Below are 17,555 nucleotides of genomic sequence, written 5' to 3'. Positions count from 1 at the left end.
TAAAAGTAATATCATAGTCGTAAAAAATTATCGAAGGACTAAACTGCGATTTGAAATTAAAATTTTAAAAAATACAAAAAAAATACAAAAGTGTAATATCTATATCACATAAAAGCAATTTTAATATACAAAAAAAATAATGTCTAATGGATAGAATCTTTATATATAGAAGAAAATATAAAATAGTCACATGATTTAATAATATTAAAATAGTAGAAAGAAACACCACGGATGTAGCTTCGGGGTAAGGAAAGAGGAATTATTTCGATAAATGGATTTTGTTGACTTGGCATAATTCCATTTTGATTGACTTTTGGTAGCGGACAAATTTAACATCTCAAGCTTAGAATCTAATTTGTGTGTAACGAATGATAAGGGCCATTTATTATGTTGTACATTTTACTATAAAAGAGAGAAAAAATGATGCTACTAAACAACGGAAAAGTTGATGCTGCACAGTGCAGGCTGTGCAGCGTGACTAGCCTTCATTAACTAAAATCATATGCATGTTTGGCCAATTTTTGGTCACACTGCTACACTTGGAGTACCCCACATGATTTTGCATGTTTGGCCAATTTTTTGCCACACAATTACACATGTATCCCATGTGTAGCATCGACACTTTCCTGCTAAACATTACAAGTTTATAAGGGAAAAAAACATTAAACCATCTAATTCGTGTAATAATCTAATCTTACATAATGTAATACATGACATGATGATTTCTTTTCGACTAATAATAAGAATAAACAAAAAAATGCCAGTTCTGACTTCTGTGGAAGCCATTCATGACCTCATCAAATACCATAACCAGGTAGCAGCAGAGCACAGATTCATAGGGAAGATTCTCAAAAGACCAGAATGTGATCTATGCTTTCGTTTGGTGAACCGTTTCCAGAAGTTCTTTCGCTCTATGTACCTGTGATTGGAGATAAAAGCTACCGTTCTTGGCATTCCGCTCAAACAAGTTATCATATCTCTGGAACACCGACGTGGAAATTCAAGTTAGTTATTTCGCCCAAAGAAGAGAAAAAAAGGATGTGTTGGAACTTTCTTTACCAAGTTGTAAGATCTAAAAGAAAGGGAGAATTGTACCTTCAAAATCTCTTCCCATGATGAATGCTCCGTGACACCAAGAATCCGCCTCGCCTCTGCCTCGCTCATCATTTTCCTATAACTTCCCCGTACTGCTTCTTGAGCAACTCCATTCTTTGAAGCTTCTGTAGAAAGTAAGGATATAATCGTGTACTAGATATACGGACAAGGCAAACATAAACTTTAATCAATTCATGAACTTGTTAAGCATGAATATATGGACAAGGCAAACATAAATATATATATATATATATCAGTTCGGCGGTCTTCAACATGGAAGGAAAAGGCATGTGCTTATCACCAAAAGAATAGTAATCTGAGAGTAAGGGCTTGATCTGATCAGACAACTTTCAACTAGTTTGATCATTGATCTATTAGCCTCCATTCCAAGCAGGTGGGGCATGAAAGTAGCTTTTAGAACCCACAGAGCATGGTTTCCAATTAAATTATTTCAAAACAGGATTCAGAATATCATATCAAATGGGTACACATAGACTTCTCGACCAAACTTGCTCGAAAATTCATTCCATGTTTGATATCGAAAGGGGGCTGAAATGACGTATCTGTACTACACCACTTATCAGACTTTTCCCCTGAAAGCAACTCCTGATTATGGGCTCGCCAAGAGCCACTGCTACACAATTTGATCAAGGCTCAGCCTCACCACATGCCAATTCATACATTTGAAAATGCTGAAAATAGATTAAGATATCAAAGGAAAACTTACTTGAGAGTGCCTGACGGTATGCTTGAAAAAACGATCTAGCCAATATTCCGGAGCCTATCACGATCAAGTTTGCGATAAGCCTTGCAGCCTACCAAATAAGATGAGAAACATAAGTCTGGGGTTGAACTGGAGATCCTCAATTTATTTTAATTTATGTCATGAGGGAGGATGTTCCAATAACTCAGGATTCAGTGCTTGAAATTGTTCAGTATTGACACCCTTCCCTTTTTTTAGGTACTCTCACATTTTCCCAGATTTTCAAGAACTTACTTAAGGAGAAATCCAGACACTAAAAATGGATGCACTAGCGGCACACATAAGATAAGGCAAAGCACAAGGGCACCAATGTGGTGTATTTTTTAAAAACATGGGGGAGTCCCTCCTTTAAAAAAACACCCACTGAGGGTATTTTAAATTGCCCCCAACACGACTACCGTGTGTTAAACATTAAGCAAGAAGAGTATAGAAGTCTTTTTATTAGAACTCCAGGATTGAATGACGATCATATACTATGGGCTACTGTAGTACAGCATAGTCTCCTTCTAAACCTAGGTTGTTTTTATTTTCATGTGATGCTGATACATACTTACTGGAAGAGTTTTTTATTTCCTGCAAAGGATCTGCTTATACTGTAGCTTTCCAATGGGGGAAGACTGGATGTAGAAGCCAGACTTTTTAGCTGAGTTCAGGAAAAATATTCCGCTCCTGAGAAACATTCTACATCGGATGACAATCATACACTATGGGCTAATGTAGTACAGCATAGCCTCCTTCTAAACCTAAGTTGTTTTTACTGCCATGTGAAGCTGAGACATACTTAATGGAAGCGTTGATTTCTTTTGGAGGATTTCCTGCAAAGGATCTGTTTAAACTGAAACTTTCCTATGGTAGAAAACTCGATTATGATATCTTACTTTCATAAAATTTCCATATTCATTGTTCCCAAAATTTGGGGTAGTTTTCAATCAAATGCCAAGGTATTGTGGCAAACAGAGAAAGAATCACTCAAGAGCTACATCTTTTGATATCATTTAATGGAAAAATTGAATTGAGAAGCAGTTAAATTCAAACTACAGAATTAAGCTTTACTGGGATTTGCATCAATTTTCCAATATGGTTTTCTTCAGGGGAAAAAATAAGAGCATACCATAGTTGGAGAGGATAGATTGAACCGCCAATCTTGAGGATAGGCAAATAAAGAGACTCCAAGTTGGGATAAGCTGCAACAGATGAAGGATCAATCAGTAGGATTTCGTAAAAAATAATCGTATTGAACCAATGCAAAATTAGGATAAAGGATAAATTGAAGAATCATTTTAGTCAATGGTGTGCCTACCTCAGTCATCAAATTTCACAACATATTTTCTGCTCGCAAACTTCAATCGAACATAACTACCTTTTACCTCCGACATTTTAGCCAAACAATGTATGTCGATCAATAGATTTAAAATCCATTTTGAAAACCATATACAACCAAGTAAAGGATTTCATAGAACTAACATTCAAATATTTTAAAAACTTGGATTTGAAATCTCCTCATCATCCAAATACACACACCCTTAATAAAAACACAATTTTCTAATGTTCTACTGCAAGTCTATCAAGTATATTAACCATAAATCTACACAAAACTTCACTTTTATCCAACATTATCTTCGCCTAAAATCTAAATTACATTAATAAAGAATAAAAAAAGACAGAGTTGGGAGCTCCGACGAAAGCTCCCACTCCCACTCCCACAAAATTTATGCAATCAGCTTGAAACTATAACATGAATCAAGGTAGAAAAGCCTACTTCAAGAACTAAAATTCAACCTAAGCTCCTATTACTGAACACCTGCACCCCCAGGCCCCAAACCAATGCAATGAGAGAACAATGGCACCTTTCAACTAGAATATCAGATGAACATGCCAAGGCAAAACATAAAACTTAATTCAATGGCTGGGATAAGGTGAAGCCAAAATTTTTCCCACAAATCAGGCTTAGAACACCGAAAACAAGCAGGTTTAAGAATGCCCCAAATTATCTTGGTAAAATTAACAGTATCGAATGCAATCCATACATAGAACCTACTCGATAAGAAACATAAATATATCAACAAAAAGGAAAAAAATTCTATATCTCTCGTAATTCGTAAAACAAGCGATGTTATGAGTCACATAAACATAAAATTGAAGCAGAAAAGTAGAAAATTTTGATAAATAGTAGAAAAATTAAATTATAAAAAAAAACAAAACTTACGGAAGTCGGCTTTGAGGTTCAAAAGGATCGAGAAAATTGTTGAATGCAGGAGAATTATGCTTCTTTGGTTTTTAGAGTTGAATTTTGTTTCAGCTAAATAAAACAGTTTGCTTGAGGATCAAGCCACAAGCAACAACTAGTAAAGCTAATGCGTTTGAAGTTTATATAATAATATAAATCAAAATATCAACAGAGACTTCGAAGTTTGCAGAAAATGGGCTCATGTGTGAAGGCAAATAAAATTGGGCCGGAAGCCTAGAAGTCACAATTAGAACTTTCATAATGGGCTCACGTGTTCTAGGCTTAGCCCAATCACTGGCCTAAACTTGTGTCGTGTGGTGTCTGGACAAACACGACGTCGGGTTATCAATTATGCACATTTATACATGGTGAATTGGTGATTAGTGGTTGACCAATGACCATAGTTTAAGAAAAAATTCTCAAGTTTTGATTTTTTTTTAAAAAATTATTTTAATATTATGATTTCACACAAAAATTATGAATAATTAGTGCTAACAATGCATAAAAACAATATTTCATTGCTATATTTATCAAATAATAACAATTTCTCGTAAGAGAAGTATTTTTTTCCATATAATATAGATAACCCATATTTGTATTAATAAAACCAAGTAACTTATACTATATTTCATGCATTTTATTCACTACATATTTTTTTAACCAAAAAATGAATATTAAAAAAATCCTGAAAAAATTCCACCGAAAAAAGAAAAGACCACACAAGTCAACTTCACAGCATATCGGAATTTGCATTGGATATTTTCCGAGTCTCCCTTTTATTTTTCTTTGAACATCTCTTGTGATAAAATCTCACTCACTCTCATGTATTTGTTAAGTGTAAAATGATATTCAGTAGTAAAAAATTGATACTTTTTTTATATAATGTGATTGTGGATTTCTTATCTAAGCTTTAAAAAATGAACTTTTGAGTTTTGACATTAAAATAATGTTTTTTTTTAAATCAGTCAGATTGAGTCGATGATCTGTTTCATAAAATTACTCGAAATTTTTATATGATTTATTGTGATTTTTACTTAATTAATTTTTTTACAAATCATGTTAGTCGAATAAATATACTAAACAGTGTTATAAAAATTATTGACAAAAAAAATTCGAATTCAGGATATTTTTTTTGCCTCAAAGTCTTCCTAGATAGTTGTTGGATAGAGAGGTAGACATTAAAAATGTCATGCATAAATGTACATTAAATTAAAAAATATTATATATATATATATATATATATAGATATAGATATATACACACACTCACACCACACGACTGAAAAGGGTTTAGGGAATATATATCTGTAGCTAAGAAATGGACGCCGCGCATGAAGCCCGCAACATGGAGGCTTTCCGGCAGGCCGTCGTGAATACTCTAGAGCGCCGCCTATTTTACATCCCATCTTTCAAGATCTACCGCGGCGTTGCTGGCCTTTACGATTATGGGCCGCCGGGGTGCGCCGTCAAGTCCAACGTCCTTGCCTTCTGGCGTCAGGTGACTTTTTTCCCATAATTATTACTCTAAAGCCTTGATTTTGTCTCTATTGATGCTGATTGGGTGCTAAGATATGACCGTTTGTGTTGTGTAGTGTTAGATTGCTTGCTGAATAGGGTTGTAAGTTTGTACCCCGTTGATTATTATAAGGTTTTTTTTTATGGAATTTTGGAATAGTAATATGAAGCTGGAAAATCTTCCATTCTGATTATTGCAAGTTTTTTTTTTTAAAAAAAAAGGAAGATGATTTGTGCTTTGCATTTTGATTGCTGGTTTGTTATGTTACATGGATTAAGGATTCAAGGTAGATATTTTCTGTTATATTTTATAAATTGAGACTTTGGCAGTCAGGCTATACCGCGATAAGGTTTAGGTTGTGTTTGGGAACAAAATCTGAGAAGTAACTCCTCTCTCCAAACACTACCTTAAAACCTCCAAACAATACCTTAAAATCAATAATCTTTCTGAGTGGTAGACATTTATCTGCAAGAATGATAATTGAGCTGAGTTTTCAATGTTCTCCGTCTTGGTTCAGATTCTTTTGTCCATGTTCTGTTATTTTCTAGTAATTTCTACTGGTGTTCCGGCCTGATTGTCTCATTTACTTGGATGTGCAGTTTAAGTGGATTCACTGTCTGACGTTTAAATTATGCAATTCTCTAAGTTCAGTCTGGCTTTAAGTGGCATATGTGTCTGGTGACTTGATTCTGTAAAAAAGTATATGATTGCTTAGATTCTTTTGCTAAGATATATGCAGACTTTAGACATTTTGTAATTGGAAATTGGTCGGGATAATAATGTTGCGTTGCTGTTTTACCTTTACATTTTCCTTCAATGCCTTTTGCTTCTTTTTCTTTTGTGTTTTCCTGTGTTTTGTATTCTCAGTCACATTTGTGTCCTAGAATTTTTTGGTTGAAAAATATTCTCATGTTGCAGCATTTTGTCCTTGAAGAGAACATGTTGGAAGTAGATTGTCCTTGTGTTACTCCTGAGGTTGTGCTAAAGGCCTCGGGCCACGTTGATAAATTCACTGACCTTATGGTTAAAGATGAAAAAACTGGTACCTGTTACCGAGCTGATCATTTGCTCAAGGATTATTGCAAAGAAAAGCTTGAGAAAGAACCTAACCTTAGTGCGGAAAAGAGAGAGGAACTGAATCACGTGCTTGCTACCTTGGATGACCTCTCTGCTGTGGAGCTTGGTGCTAAGATTAAGGGTTATGGAATTACTTCCCCGGATACAAAAAATGCTCTCTCTGATCCCTATCCTTTCAATCTAATGTTTCAGACATCAATTGGGCCATCTGGTGTGAGCCCTGGGTGAGCATGTGATCGTATTTCTTAAAAAAATATGGTTTTCCACTTCCATGATTGGTACATTTATTTCCTCAATGTAGATTTCTTCTTTCTTCAATTGATTTTGAGGTGTTATTTTCTTCAGGTACATGCGCCCTGAGACTGCTCAAGGGATTTTTGTGAACTTTAAGGACTTGTATTATTACAATGGCAACAAGCTCCCCTTTGCTGCCGCACAGATTGGTCAAGCTTTTAGAAACGAGGTCCTATATTTTATCATTATAATTATAATATAATTGTATTGTGTGTTGCATATCTACAAAATTATGCACATGTATGAGCTCCTTGAGTGCATGTGGTCATTCTCCTCCATGTACACATATTGGATGTTTTTTTCTGGGAATTATTTGTAAAATTCATGGCACGGTGAACTTTGCAGATTTCCCCACGGCAAGGTCTTTTAAGGGTCCGAGAATTTACCCTTGCAGAGATTGAACACTTTGTGGACCCGGAGGACAAATCTCATCCCAAGTTTTCTGAGGTTGCAAATTTGGAATTTTTAATGTTCCCTAGGGAAGACCAGGTGTCTGGGAGGTCAGCAAGGAGGATACCTATTGGAGAGGCAGTTTTCAAGGTTTGTCTAATTCTAAGAGGTCGTTGATTATTTAGGTTCTTCCTGCCTACTAGTACAAGATTTTGTTTCTTAAACATGTTCTGATGTTTCTGTCTTGCAGGGGATCGTCAATAATCAAACATTAGGTTATTTCATAGGAAGAGTATACTTGTTTTTAACTCTACTGGGAATCGATAAAGATCGCCTGCGGTTTCGGCAACATCTTGCAAATGAGATGGCACACTATGCTGCAGACTGTTGGGATGCTGAAATTGAGTGTTCTTATGGCTGGATAGAGTGTGTTGGTATTGCTGATAGATCAGCGTATGATTTGCATGCTCACACGGTAATAGATTGGTCATTGTTTATTTACATGGTGGTGTTTTGGTGCTAATAAGTCGATGGTCCTCAATGTAGAGACGCGACGAGAAATGTGTGTGAAGTAGTCTTATTTTTTTTGCAGGATAAAAGTGGTGTGGATCTTGTTGCACATGAAAAATTTCCAGAACCTAGAGAAGTAGAGGTCTTCGTTCTTTCCCTCCCTTGGTTTTTTGTACTACTTCTGATTGTTGAAGTCACAATGATATAGGCAGCACCATTCATGTGAAAACGCCCACTCATGTTCGGAGTCATCCATCCATATGCCTTTATTCATCTGCTTCATCCCTCCCTCCTTTAACTTCAAGGAATAATTTATGAATTATGACAGCTTCTATGATTTGCTGAGTTAAATTTGGTTTTTGTTGTTTTGACATCTTCAGAAGCTCATAATAGCTCCGGTAAAGAAAGAACTTGGTCTTGCCTTTAAGGGTAGCCAAAAAATGGTTGTTGAAGCATTAGAGGTACCCATCTGTATAATTGATTGTTTTTTCTCTTATTTTTACCTCTTGGAAACATGGAATTGTTGGTTTCATCCTATTAAGACTCAACTGCAATGCGTTTTGCATTTGAATTCCGAATTTCATTGGAGTCAAATGCAGTAATCTATGATATGATCATTGTGTGGTTTGATCTTTGAGAATAGAACAAAGGTTTAAAATTTGCAGAAGAGATCCTTTCCTGGCTCGTGTCAAGCTAAAATTATGAGTGTGCATGTAATTAGTCGAGACTTGAGCTGAAGTTGAAAATTGCTCTTATTCAAGTTCAAGCTTGATTGAATAGTGAATTGTGGGCTTTGAACTTAACTGTATTTCAAGTTATTCAATCTTGACAAGCTCAATTCGTGTAGTAGCAATAATGCTTGATGACGTGGTATGACAGATATTCAAATTTGATTGGTCATTATGAATTACATCGTAAAATGGTTTTTACTTCTTAAAGAATTTAATTAAAAATAGCAATTTAAATGATATTGAGAAACACAAATAATAGAGCGTGTGCAAATAGATTGGAGACTAATTGAGTCTGAGTAAAAAATATGAAAGCTCGACCTGTTGACCTACTTGAGCTTGGTCAGAACCAATCCAGAATTTAGGTTTGCTTGTTTATCCCAGATTCCCAACAGTCTCTAGGAACCAAATTTTGATTTAGAAAGGAGTTCGGCATAAAATCCAACCATATCTTTTTTAAGGTCTATGAAATTTGTTAATTTCAACCTGTGAACAGGCGATGGATGAGAAGGAAGCTATGGAGATGAAACAAACTTTGGAGTCTAAGGGAGAAGCAGAATTTCGTGTTTGTACTCTTGATAAAGTTGTGACAATTAAGAGTTCTATGGTATCAATTTCCAAAAAGACTATAAAGGAACATCAAAGGGTGTTCACGCCCTCTGTGATTGAACCATCATTTGGTATTGGAAGGATCATATATTGTCTCTACGAACATTCATTCTACACACGATCTAGCAGGGACGGGGATGAACAAATGAATGTCTTCCGTTTCCCTCCATTGATAGCTCCAATCAAATGCACAGTTTTTCCATTGGTTCAGAATCAACAATACGAAGATGTTGCCAAACAAATTGCCAAGTCCTTAACTGCGGCCGGTATCTCATATAAGATCGATATAACAGGTTTGCACCTTTAAGATATTCACTGTATATATTCTAATTGTTGTAATCCAACGAATGCCCTTCTTGTCACGCCAATGATATGTCAATTATTTTGTACTTTTTCTCTTCGTCCTTGTATTGTCCTCCCCAAGGGTGGCTGGTGTCGGACTGTCGCCCATGTGCAGGAAATCAAATTTAATTCTTAGTGCTTCTTTTAACTACAAGAATAACAGGTTAACATCTAGTCAGATTTTGCAGGGCTTCTATGCCTTAGTCCTGGATTTTCATCATTAAATATAATTTTGAACTAAACCTAGTTAAATTCATAATGCCTTTGGATCTTTTTACCATCTAATTTTTCAACATGTGTCACATCTATACTGTTATTACCAAGGAGCCTGGTTGCCACAGTCTATAACCTGCTAAAAACTGATGTTTATGTTTTAGGATAGGAAAAAATTGTTTTCTGGAGTCTCTAGCTGATTTAAGGACCTGATAAGTAGCCGGTTTCATGAATGGATGATGGGATGTATTCTTTTTCAGTCAGACATTTTACTTCCAATATACTTTGTCATGTAACACTCTTGTCACTATGAGGTAAATGGGAATATAGTGAGATATAAACAAATACTTCTTGATCTCAACACAATTTCTATCCTGTGGTTTCAAGTTGTTTCAATGTTTCAGGTGTCCAGAAAAAAATGCATTGCCTAGTTGGCTAATTTTATTCTCAGCTTGGATGGAATAGTTTATTTTGAATTGAACCAGGATTAATAATACATTTATGTATGTATGTGTGCATGCCAGTTTCTTCTATAATTTGCGTTTGTTAGAGGACCTCAGGGTTGGCGATCTTGAACAACAGTCTCTATTTAATTTACCTTACGGGGTTATCATGCGAGTTAGGGTTAATGCATGCAAACATATGCAGGTACCTCCATTGGAAAGAGATACGCCAGAACCGATGAACTTGGAGTTCCCTTTGCAGTTACAGTGGACTCGACATCCTCAGTAACAGTTCGAGAAAGGGATAGCAAACAGCAGATTCGTGTGAATGTGGATGAGGTAGCATTTGTGATTAAGGAAGTGACTGATGGTGTGAGCACGTGGGCCGATGTACTATGGAAATACCCGACTCATTCGTCTTAGGCTCTTGGCCTCCAGTTGCTGAATTTAAGATTGTCTCGTGTCTCACATCACATGTAATTGGGTCCTGTGCATTGTTTGTTGGAAGCAAGTTTGTCCACCATCTGCTAAATTTCTCTCGTTTCTGTGTGTTCTGAACCTTTTGAACACGATAAATTATCTCAGAACAGATATTCATACTAAGAAAAAAGCTTTTACGACTTCCATTTATTTGTATTTTTGTTAGGATTTTGAATACATGAATGTTCCAGGTTTTTTTTTTCTGAAGAATCGTGCATTTTGAGAAATCTAGTGATTTAATTCAATGTTAATGTTTTTTTGGACGGGATATGTTGCTCTTGCTTTCTGGACGGGATATGTTGCTCTTGCCTGGATGTTCTCTCGACTCCAGGGGTGCGGTGACATAATAAGTGAGTTCCTGACGTCTTATGCTTAAGAAATGGATATTCTGTAAGCACCCATATAGCATAAAAAAGTGGCTGATATGGAATGGGAATGTCATGTTTGTGAATGCTTCTGAAGCTCTGAAACATGAAGAATTGTGGTTACCCTCGGTACAAATATCTTGTCTCACTTTCACATGTTGGTTCTTGTTTTGAATTCAACATCTTTGGATTATGCACCAAAAGGACTTCTGAACATTATGCAAATCGATACAGAACCAAAATGTCTAGCACACCCATAAAAGAACACAGATTATGTATAAAGCATATAATACATAACACTTTCACTGTTCAAGTTCCGATCACGAAGGACGGCCACCCAAAAGCACCACTGGCTCATCATCGTATGTGCCTTATTTTGGTACTAGCCTAATATACACAAAGGTCTCGAAATTGATAATCTTTTCAAGTGAAAAATGGGGACCTTGAGCTTAAGCACGGTTATTGATTTCCAGAAATGGGAGCGTCACAACCTTTGTTGAAGTCGTCCCAACCTCTAGTCCATGGCTGTCCGGGTGCCGCCCTAGTTTCTGGAGCAGCATGGTTGTTGAGATTGTTTATTACCTTCTCCCTCAATGCCACGAAAACCTAAAGAAAGAACATAATTAGAAAGGAACAGCATAATAAGAAAATGTAAAGTCTATGTTTGATGTCTCACAGGATTTAAGTTTACGGTCTCCGGGGGTTTCTCCTGATCTGTCAACCATTTCCAAAGATCTGGATTTTCCTGCAGTTCCAGGGACAATAGGTCATTTAAACACGAGATCCTAACCAATGTAAACAGAAAAGTAACCTAATATTCCTGAACATAAGACAATTTAAGGTCACGGCGCATTCCAATTCCTATTTACTCGGTAACATGGGGTGTATATTCAAAGTTTAAGACTAAGAGCATGAATCCGTCGTAATGATAAGAAGTCTGTAATGATAAGAGACACGAAGCATGGATTCAGAGAACAAGAACCCAAGAAACAATTCAAATATTGTTAGAACATGCACAATCAGGTGATAGAAGTTATGTCCTGTGTCCTAGTGCGCACGTATCATTTATCAAACTCACACGCTCAAATCTCTTTGGCCTTCCATTACCACTGGATTCATCATCCTTGGAAGCAAATTTTTTGCAGTGGGCATATCAAACTTCAATCAAAGCTCACTTTACTGGCACAGTTCTATGACCAAAAAATTGCATCGAAACAAGAAGATAAGACAGCTCATTCAACATTCTATAATTGTCACATGATTATAATTGTTCTTTTAATCCCGCTAGTAAGAATTTACCGTGCAAACATATTCAACAGTCCTGCAAAAATCAAATTTACCAGGTCAAGGACATGAACAAGGTGCTTTATTCCACTCTCATCCATGGAGTAGATGTGATCCTCCACCCATTTTCCCAAAACCAGATCAAGCTCCAGAAACCCCCTTTGTTTACTCCTATACAACAAGCTACAATTTTTCCCATGGAAAATAAAACCCACATCAGAGTTACAAGCAAAAAAGTAAAAAGGACAGATTTTTCAAGAAAAAGGAAAAATTCAACAAAATTGTCGCCTCCAATTTACTGATCCCGAACCTGTTGAACAAGCGCCTTTTGCTTTCTTCACTGGAGAGATCAATATCGATAGATTTGGCGGCGCTATTCGAAGAGTATAAACTCGAAAAGGAACACAATACAGGTCTACAAAAACGGCGAAGATATTGTGAGAACAAATATAACCGGAATTGGAGAAAATTTTGGAGGAAACAGAGATGAAAATTAACCTGTGAATCGCGTGGGATGCAGGGCGGGAGGCTGGATTGGAGCTGAGCATACGAGGGATTGTGGAGAGGAGAGCTCTTCTGAAATTCGCCATTTGTGGAGAGGAAATGGAAAGGGAAGCTCAACTCTGTTAAATGTTAGGTACGGTTAAATACATTTTTCGACAAGTTTTTCCTTTTTCAATTTTAATTAATAAGTTTTTTTCAAAAAAAAAATCTTTTATACAAATTTAATTTTTCAAGCTAAATAATAATAAATAGTGATATTTTGGGTTTTTTTTAAGAACATATTTTGGTATTCTACGAAACAAAGCTTGACACTAATTTGTGTGGATTATATGCCTAAAGAACTTTGTAAAACAATTTTTCAAAAAAACTTAACGACATTTTTATTTGATAAATTTTTATTTTTTGGTTCAATAATTTTGTCGCTTTCCAATTTTGATACACTGTGTTATCAAATTTCAGTGTTAGTTCTATTTTTTTTAATAATTTTAATTTTTTTTCGTTGAAAGTGTTTATGTGACATTATATATACTAATACATCGAACACATGCGTTGCATGTGCATAAAATATAATTTTATAAATTTGAATTTATTTATAATTTTTTCTTCCATTAGGGTAATGAGGTAGTAGTAATTAAAATTTAGGATAATGGGATAGTGAGAAGTGGAAGTGGAAAGTTTTTGAATGATAATTTATTTTTTTTTCTCTTAATTATTAAATGTTGAAATGATGATAATGGGTTCATATATTATAATATAATAAAGATTAATGTTACATCAACGTTATATGGGTTTTGTGTCGGCGTCAAGTTAGATATATGACTAAATTTTTTTAAAAAACAAAAATGATAGATTAAAATTAAAATTTGATAATATAAATAAACAAAATCATTAAAATTAAAAGACCAACAAGTAAGACAAAAAAAAAAAAAAAAAACCAATTTTCCTTTTTATTTATATGTTCCAAATTAATTTTAACTAATTAGTAAAAATAAAAATTAAAAAACAATAAAAAAATTGAAAAGGTTGGTAAATTTAAAAGTTTGTATTTTTAGATTTTGAAATGTTTTAATTCATAACTTTGGTTAAATTATGATAATAATATTTCCTTTTTCCTTTACAAATTAATCTTCGGACATCTGATTAAGATAATCATCAAATAAAAAAATAATTAAAAGTATATCAGCATCTCATTTTTTCTAAATTTAATTTTCGAATATCTAAATAAAAAAAACAATGATCAAGAAGTCGAGGTTTAAATTTCAAAAATAATATAAATATAAATTGCTTAAATTTTCTATATTACATTGGTTGTCCAAATGGCTTTCCTAATATTCAATCTTAGTTCTCAAGATAAACTAAGCCAGCAGCATTGATTCATCTCTTGTCCATTTATTGTTTATCATGCAAGAAGCCAAGAACGCAGCTCGACTCGGTGAGTCTCCGGCAGTCCGGCCATTGCATCTAGAAATTTATTTGACGCCTTTCGGCAAAAAATTTGCCAGTTACGAATTGGTCTGGAAGCAAGGCTAGCCACACAGCAGTATCAGCCCCTTCCTCAGGGCTAACATTACCTTCCCAGCCGGTCATCGCGGTCCTCACCCAACCCGGACAGCAGCTGTTGATGTATATTTTCTGGCCTTCGGGCCGGTCTGAGAACACCCTCGCCATCAGTCTTGTATAAGCATTGATTGCTAGCTTTGACAGAGAATAGTCTGTCAGAACTTGAGGCCATCCACCATCTCTCCAACTATCATCTTTTACTTGTTCTAAGAACTTCATGGTTGTCTGGTCGATCAACTCCTCGGATAGAGAGTCATCGCCTTGTAGCTGTTCTCTCAAATCAAGATTTCCGATTCTCTGCACAGCCCAACAAACTCTAATCATTTTGGTTAAATCTCACGCGATAAAACTCCGTGGGTGAGGTGTTCGTGAATATTTGAATCTTCAACATCAAATCCTTGAAGGACATGAAAGTAACTGATGAAACAAGGACAACTCTTTATTTGAATCATCCAAACAAACAATGCTTCTAACCCGGTGAAAAAGACATAGAAGACAAGAATAAATATGGGACTCACGGATAGAAAAACAACAATGAAGCTCTACTTACATTGCGCCTCCCATTCAATCTTCCTAATCGGGAACTCACATTAACAATGCGAGCCCCTGAATCTGAAGGTCTCATCAGAGGGATTGTTGCCTTGATCATGTTTTTGGTCCCAAAGTAGTTGGTATCAATAACTTTTTTGGCGAACTCTGCAAAACTGTCCGGGTTCGAATTTATTCCTGCATTGTTCACCTAGAATGTGTGTTCAATCAATGAAAAATTATATACCTTACACACAAAATGGTAAAAAAAAAAAAATCACCATTAGCGTATTTGAATTTGAAAATCAAACAACACAACAGAGCTTTTCTCCCCAATTTAGTAACAAAATGTACATCGCAAAAGAAACTAAATTATGGTGATTTTTTTTACCATTTTGTGTGTAAGGTTAGTAACAAAATGTACATCGCAAAAGAAACTAAATTGTTAATTCCAACTGAGAAAATCACAAGTATCAGTGAAAGGGAAATGCTACTCTACCAGTATATCAATACCACCGTACTTTTCTTTTATCCAATCAGCAAATGCTTCTATTGATGAAATATCCACTACATCCAGTTGATGGAACACCACATTCAAACCTACTTCTTGTAAAACCTTTGCTACTTCTTCCCCAACACCTACATCCCTTGATGTGAGAATAACTGTCAATCCATGTAACGCAAGTTGACGTGCAATCTCAAATCCTATTCCCCTATTTGCACCGGTCACCACTGCAATTGTGTCAGAGGTCCACCACCTGAAGCAACAATATCTCTCTGTCTAAAATCCATTCTATGAAAGGCATACAATTTACTCATCGTTGCACAGTTGAGAATTCATGTAAGAAACAGAGAAGCTGAATTTTTTGTTCAACAAATCATGTGCCTTAATACAACTTTGTCATACACATTCTGATACCACAATATAAGACACACGACAGATTGTCGGCTGTTATAATTTAGAGAAAACTGAGGGTATGATACCACAAAAGCACCGTGAACAGCCTCGTGTCATGCTATTATTCTATTGGCATCAAAACAGTGTCAAAGGGCAATACGTAGATGGTGCTTGGCCAAGTTTCTCTCAAATATCTAATAATCTCGTAAACATCAGAAGACAGTTTTGGAGACCAAGTGATACGCCTTATTAAAATGAGCTCTTAATTGAAGTGGATAAATTAAGCTCTAAAAATAAGATGTAAGATGATCTAACTAACTCTCAGTTATTGAACTTCACATATAAAAATCTCGTGTCCCAGAAAAAGATCAGCAAGCATTCTAATACATCTTAAAAGCTCACAAATTACTTATAACAGCGTGTTAAAGAAGCTTATAATCTTAGCTAAACGACTTACTCAGAATACTTCGATTACTCAAGTATTTACCCTGGTGTGCAGGCAGGTGCAAACAAAATCAATTGATAAACATTAAATAAGTTTCTTTAGAATTACATTTGGAGCTACCCTTTTGCATTTTTCGCATTTTCAGGACTGCGGCATAAATGGATCAGCATGGCATAATTTGCCTTGTTTTTAACAACACGAAGAGGTGGATTCGAACTCACACAATAACATGAGACACTGAACCATTTTTATTCTAGAAATTGACTTGGACCTAACTAACCTCAAAAGGTGGGTCAACAGGTGAGGGTTGTCCGGGTGTCCTAACTATAGGCAGCCCAATTATGGGCGGTCCAATACACACGAAGGGTCTGGACTTTGATACCATGTTAGAAATTGACTTGAACCTAACGCACATCAAAATCTAGCTCAAGATCTATATGAAGGGTTCCCAGAAATCTAGCTCAAGATCTATATGAAGGGTTCCCAGAAACTATATACTACCGATGAGGAACAATATTCTAACATTTTAGAGTAGAAAGGCCTCAAAATCAACTCAAAGTTAGCAATAAACACCTGAAAGAAATTTCATCCGAAAATTCAAAAAAAATAAAATAAAGTAACATGAGTTCTCCAATCTAAGCCAATTGATTATCGTTGTTTTGTTTACCTTTGGTGATCCGAATACGGAATCGTTCGTAGTAGAGAGATCTCTTGGCGGCGTGTCTCCCTTCTCGCGTTAGCCCTCTCCTTTTTCTCCTGTTTACCCATTATTGGCAAAAATTGATTCTTCAGCTGTGAAGTGGTTTCCTCTTGAGAGTGGATTGGTATAATATTAATAATAATATATTAATATTATTATTATATAAAATGTTTTTTTCTGAAAAGGAAAATTTTTTATTAATATTAGTATTATTGAAAGGAGAAACATTTTTATAACATATTGTTATTAGTTACAACCGACTTCCAAAACATAGAATGACATTCATCCACAAGAAATTATTTCTCAATTATAAACATTGTTCGAGTGATATTATGAGCCATCTAGTTAGTTAATGTTTCATAGCCTGAATTGAATAACATCTCAATGAGTAAATAAATAAGTATGCAAGTAGCGGGGTGCCCAAGTTGGTGTAATAGGTGAATTCTTGGCCATAGGTCAGGAGTTCGATTTTTACTGCCAACATCTTCTTGGACTAGCCTGTCACACAGGACTTGTCTAGTGTTAGTTTGCAGGCTATTACGTTAGTTCGATGATTTACCCAAAGCGCACCAAAAGATAACGACT

General features: G+C 35.5%; 4 protein-coding genes across 4 annotated transcripts; 1 reads left to right on the top strand and 3 right to left on the bottom strand.

Moving 5' to 3' along the window:
* Positions 1–498: 498 nt before the first annotated feature.
* On the bottom strand, positions 499–4,194 carry LOC140894769 (mitochondrial import inner membrane translocase subunit PAM16 like 2-like). The gene is made up of 5 exons (XM_073303382.1): positions 4,065–4,194; positions 2,970–3,042; positions 1,823–1,910; positions 1,096–1,220; positions 499–979 (listed from the first exon to the last, which is right to left on the bottom strand). The coding sequence occupies exons 2-5, from the start codon at positions 2,970–2,972 to the stop codon at positions 869–871; spliced, it is 327 nt and encodes a 108-aa protein (XP_073159483.1). The 5' UTR covers positions 2,973–3,042; positions 4,065–4,194; the 3' UTR covers positions 499–868.
* Positions 4,195–5,340: 1,146 nt separating this feature from the next.
* LOC140894768 (glycine--tRNA ligase, mitochondrial 1-like) lies at positions 5,341–10,830 on the top strand. Its single transcript, XM_073303381.1, has 9 exons — positions 5,341–5,582; positions 6,519–6,901; positions 7,023–7,140; positions 7,317–7,511; positions 7,612–7,836; positions 7,954–8,013; positions 8,252–8,332; positions 9,096–9,501; positions 10,412–10,830. The coding sequence occupies exons 1-9, from the start codon at positions 5,403–5,405 to the stop codon at positions 10,627–10,629; spliced, it is 1,866 nt and encodes a 621-aa protein (XP_073159482.1). The 5' UTR covers positions 5,341–5,402; the 3' UTR covers positions 10,630–10,830.
* A 478-nt stretch (positions 10,831–11,308) lies between these two features.
* On the bottom strand, positions 11,309–12,972 carry LOC140865965 (succinate dehydrogenase assembly factor 2, mitochondrial). The gene is made up of 5 exons (XM_073270817.1): positions 12,834–12,972; positions 12,646–12,750; positions 12,392–12,518; positions 11,728–11,796; positions 11,309–11,657 (listed from the first exon to the last, which is right to left on the bottom strand). Exons 1-5 carry the CDS (start codon positions 12,923–12,925, stop codon positions 11,511–11,513), a joined length of 540 nt encoding a protein of 179 aa, XP_073126918.1. The 5' UTR covers positions 12,926–12,972; the 3' UTR covers positions 11,309–11,510.
* Positions 12,973–14,073: 1,101 nt separating this feature from the next.
* LOC140863320 (uncharacterized) lies at positions 14,074–17,072 on the bottom strand. The gene is made up of 4 exons (XM_073266665.1): positions 16,938–17,072; positions 15,427–15,685; positions 14,950–15,138; positions 14,074–14,696 (listed from the first exon to the last, which is right to left on the bottom strand). Exons 1-4 carry the CDS (start codon positions 17,036–17,038, stop codon positions 14,301–14,303), a joined length of 945 nt encoding a protein of 314 aa, XP_073122766.1. The 5' UTR covers positions 17,039–17,072; the 3' UTR covers positions 14,074–14,300.
* Between the last annotated feature and the right edge of the window lie 483 nt (positions 17,073–17,555).

Source organism: Henckelia pumila, chromosome 4 (genome assembly GCF_033568475.1).
Source record: "Henckelia pumila isolate YLH828 chromosome 4, ASM3356847v2, whole genome shotgun sequence".
Taxonomy (NCBI): Eukaryota; Viridiplantae; Streptophyta; class Magnoliopsida; order Lamiales; family Gesneriaceae; genus Henckelia; species Henckelia pumila.
This window is presented reverse-complemented; position numbering and strand designations above follow the sequence as displayed.